We start from the raw sequence: 4,739 nt of genomic DNA on the forward strand, positions 1-4,739 counted from the left end.
ATTAGTTTACTTACCTCCAGTACAATTTATAGGTTTACATTATTAAAAAAAAATAAAAACCATATATTTTAGAAAATCATATTTATTTAATTATAATAACAGTCTTACACGATAGTAAATTTTGTACTAAATTTCGACGACAAAATTGTGATTGAATAAAACTACTAAATAGTTTCTAAATATTTTTCATACTAAATTTAGTTCTACAATCTGTTACACCATCTTAAATTTAGATCAAAATTTTGTTGTTGAAATTTAGTACAAAACTAAATTTAACTAAGTTTAACTAATTATAATTTTTATAAAATAAAAAAAAAGATACCAGTAAGTACCTAAAAAATCTAATGTTAAATTAAAAAAATAAATGGGTGGCGCCTACCAATTTATTTTTTACTTTATTCTTTTTACAAATTTTGTTTATAAAACTTAAAATTTTATTTTTTGAGTTTGGTTTTTTTTGAACGACTTCCATTATTTGGTGGATGAATACAAAAGAAAAATTGTTGAATAAAGTCTAAGAGTGAACTTGTTTCCTTCTGATATTCAAGATTAAAGACATAAAGCATACAAAAAGTTAAAAAAAAAAGCCTCCGTTAAGTTGACTTCTTGTAAAATTAGTTCATTTTCGAGGTATACGCCAAAATATTGATTTTCATCAGTTCCTAAAACATAAAATTAGCAAATGTACCTAATATCAAATAAATAATTATTCATAAAAATGACTCACCACTCTTAATAATACAAGGACTTGCTGTTTTACGACTTGTTTCATTTTGATCCTGCAATAATAGATAAAGAAATATTGTTAAAACTTCAAAACATGAACAAATTTCATCCCCTACTGTAGTAGATATTGGATATAACTACATTAATATACAGTATACAAGTGATTACAAAGTATTAAAACTAAAACCCCACGTAGAACATTCAATTTGAAATCAAATTGAGAACAATTTTTTTTTTCAATCTATGTGATCGGTTTTTGTTTTCCAGATAATCGATATTATTTGTTTTATTGATTTAGAGGTAAATGAGTTTACAATTTTGAAGCGAATATCTCGAAAACAAAAGCCGATGCAAAAAAATTCTTACATTTCAACCTGAAATTGGACATTTTACATGAGGTTTCAGTTTTGGTCATTACTTTTGAATCACTCTGTATACTGTAACGACGTATCTTCATGGTATCTTTGAAAGTCGTTATAATCCATATCTATATTTGAACTGTTTATTTCAGTATGCAAAGAAGCTTACCACTACATCAACAAAAAAGGTTAAGTGTTCCTTAAAGTGGGTAGCAACAAGTTGCAGCGATGATAATAGTTGATCATGAATATCACCTAGTTTGTTATTCTTGGTCTTGATATTTAATATATCTTGGACTTTTTCTGTTAAATTATTCTTTACGTCCGACAGATTGCAACCCGTTATTTTTTCAAAGTGCCAGAAGATTACTTCTTTCTTTAACAAAACTGGCCATTCTGTTTTGATGACTTGAATACTCGGATTCTCAAAATTGTTAATAAAAGATCTTTGTTCTGCAAATGATTCTTCCATTTTTCCCCAAAATCTATCATCCATTTCCTGAGCATTTTGTAAGTAGTGCTTTACATCAGTGGATACGTTGAGTGCCTCTGGGTTCCAGTTACGTGCACACCCAGATCTGATATTCATTAACTTTCTAATTTTTGATTTTGGCATCTTTGTTGTAGGGGTAATAGATCTTTTATGTTGCCTATTTAAATAGTTATTTCTATCAATTAATTTTGAAACTAATCCATGGTCCCCTGTGCCTATAGTCACATTATTTCTATCAGTATCTTTAAATATAAATGGATATTTTGCGATTACTTTAGCCGCTATAATTTTAAAAACACCTATGGAAATATGCGTCGCCAAGGTTCTCATTTTATCCCACGGAATATCTAACGCATTCCACGTTTCGTAACTAACTTGATTTCGAGTGGTTTGTGAGGCAGGCCACGATGTAGTAATAGCACAATTAGTGGTATTGTCAATGTCTTTTGTATCCGAACCTTTCTGTGAATCGTTATAGTTGTTATTATCTAGCGAAATCGTAAGTATATTGTCCTTATTTAACGTCGATTGGGCTAACGGGCTGAGTACAAGTGGAGTACTGTCCTCAAGATGAAAAGTACCAGTAAGTTCATCATCATTGAATCCACTACTACGACTTATTGTGGTTGGTAGCGAATCTGTTTCATCATTTGGATTCTTCCATTTGTCACCTTTCTCAAGTAGGATAAAAATTTCGTCCTTTAAGAGCAATAGTATTTCATCATCGTCCACCCGACTTCCATCTTTTTCTAAAACCAACATTTCTCCATTAATTTCAAGCTTCATGGATGCTGAAAAAAATTTAAACTTACTAAATTTTGTGTAATCTACTAGATTACACTATACATTTGCCACTTTGAATTGTGGTGATTGTGGAGAATATGATATACAGTTATACAAAATAACTGACAATGAGTAAACAGTAATAAAATGCGGTCACCATAAAATGAAAAATTTTATAATACCTTTTAAGATAAGTTGTGTATAGACGTCATGTTCATCTTTAATAAGTACTATCACGCGGTTTTCTCTTCGAAAGTCCCATACTTTGAATAAATGAGACGTCATATTTTGATCCGTCAGACAATCAGCTATAAAAATTAAATACCATTATTTATTGTAAAGTAATTGAACTATTTTAGACACTTCATAAGTCCTCCAAGCCTATTTATTTCTGAGAAACAATAAAAAATCGAAAACAAAAATACAAGACATCAATATTCGCGATTGCAATGTATCGACTGCAATTTATCTGTCGACACGTTAAAGACAAACATCACACCACCATAAAAACACTACCATAAATTAATAAATTATATTATTCAAGCATCATAATTTTTTCAAAATACGGACATGTGGGCATTTTAAAATAACCGATTCAACACAAAATAACTCCAGTTTACGGTAATTAAAAATGTAAATTTAAAAACATTCAAATGGGGCTGATTTGAAATAATATAGGTTAGAATTTTCTGAAATGCAATGATATAGTGGTTCCACATTGATCAAATTACTGTAACTAATACAAATACAGTGATTTGAATCTGTACTTCGTTCTTCTAGTAACCCTGTGGTGTAATTATAGCAAACCTTAAACGTCGTTAATACAAAGTTAATATGTGAAAATTTTACATGGGTAACAGCCGCCATTATATTATATAATGGCGGCTGTTACCCACGAAGATGAAGTTGTAATCTGAGTGGGTAACATCCATTATACGCAAGTCGAATACTATACTTTATCTACAACTATTTAATTTTGACAAAAAAAAATTAAAAAAAGGAAAAAAAAAAATAAACTTGATAGACATTTCAGACCTCAATATAAGATAGCTGTCATTTCTGTTAATATTTTATTTTTTGATTAGTAGGCCGTGTCAGAACTGTGGAATAATGGCTTCATTATTCAACACTTTGTCAGTCATGAGTAATGCGTGTCATTACCCGTCAAAAATCAAATGTATAACGAATAGATAATTCAATAGTTGTAGATAAAATTAATTATTATTTTTTTTATATTATTTTAAATTAATTAATTATTTAATTATTGAAAGTAACGGTGTAGCTGACATTTTTGTTTAAAAAAAAGTTAATATCTCAAAAATGACTCAACTTAGAATCTAAGTATGTATAATACAAGTGGTCTAAAATTGAACAAAGATTTCAAAAATGTAATAAAATACAGGGTGTTCCATTTTAAATATGAAAATTGTCACCACTTCTGGTGTAACCACAAATGCCACGCAACTAAAAATATTTTAGTTAAAAAGCTCGCATCAAACATCATAAGTCCGCTATATAGTAGCTTTGGTTCTCTATATAGTTTTAATGGACGGTCGTCGTGTAACATTAAATAAAAATCAATTAAAAAATTTAACTTAAACAACCTGTATCTTCAAAACAAAGCGTTTGTCGACCTATGTTTATACAGGGTGATGAGTCTGGAACACCTCAGGTGTCAAAGACTATAATAAATTTGTCGTCTTTTCGTATGTCTAATTTTTTTTACAGTGGCGTACATTTTCGGGGTCAAAGGGGACAACATTTTTTAAAATTTTTTTGTTGAGGCAACCCAAATTGGGACAACCCCAATTTTTTATTCGATAATGTGAAAGAATACATTTTTTTGAGTATCTTAGAGCAAATCTTGCATTAGGTTACATAAGAAAAATTTTGCGAGAAATTTTTTTTTTATTAATAAATCTTTGTTTTGGAGAAATTTCTAGTAGGCGTTGCAATTCCCATTTTTTGTTCCATAGCATGCAAGGCCAGTTGATTTTAAGAGATAGCTTTGTATTACGTTGCCATGTAATAATTTTATGAAAAGAAATACATTTATAAGCAGAAAAATTGATTTTATTTACATGCAAAACAAAACAGAAAATGTCAATGAATAAGATGCTCAAACTGTTGTCCATTTACTATTTGACAGTGCCTTAACCTCTATCAATTATGTCCGGATCAATTTTTCTTATCTCCTCCAGAATTCGTACCTTTAAATCGTCAATGTTCGTGGGTTTATTAACGTATACCTTACTTTTTAAATGACCCCATAACAAGAAATCCAGGGGAGTTAAGTCTGGGGAACGAGGTGGCCATTCTAAAAACCCACGTCGATCAATCCATATTTGTGGAAAAATATGATCCAAATACGTTAGAAC

The 4,739-nt window shown here is 29.7% G+C and overlaps 1 protein-coding gene across 1 annotated transcript; it reads right to left on the minus strand.

The window, feature by feature from the left end:
• Positions 1–327: 327 nt before the first annotated feature.
• Positions 328–3,170, minus strand: LOC139430674 (uncharacterized). Its single transcript, XM_071197882.1, has 4 exons — positions 2,544–3,170; positions 1,255–2,369; positions 728–779; positions 328–662 (listed from the first exon to the last, which is right to left on the minus strand). Exons 1-4 carry the CDS (start codon positions 2,644–2,646, stop codon positions 550–552), a joined length of 1,383 nt encoding a protein of 460 aa, XP_071053983.1. The 5' UTR covers positions 2,647–3,170; the 3' UTR covers positions 328–549.
• Positions 3,171–4,739: the final 1,569 nt, after the last annotated feature.

The sequence above is a fragment of the Onthophagus taurus genome, chromosome 7, assembly GCF_036711975.1.
Source record: "Onthophagus taurus isolate NC chromosome 7, IU_Otau_3.0, whole genome shotgun sequence".
Taxonomy (NCBI): Eukaryota; Metazoa; Arthropoda; class Insecta; order Coleoptera; family Scarabaeidae; genus Onthophagus; species Onthophagus taurus.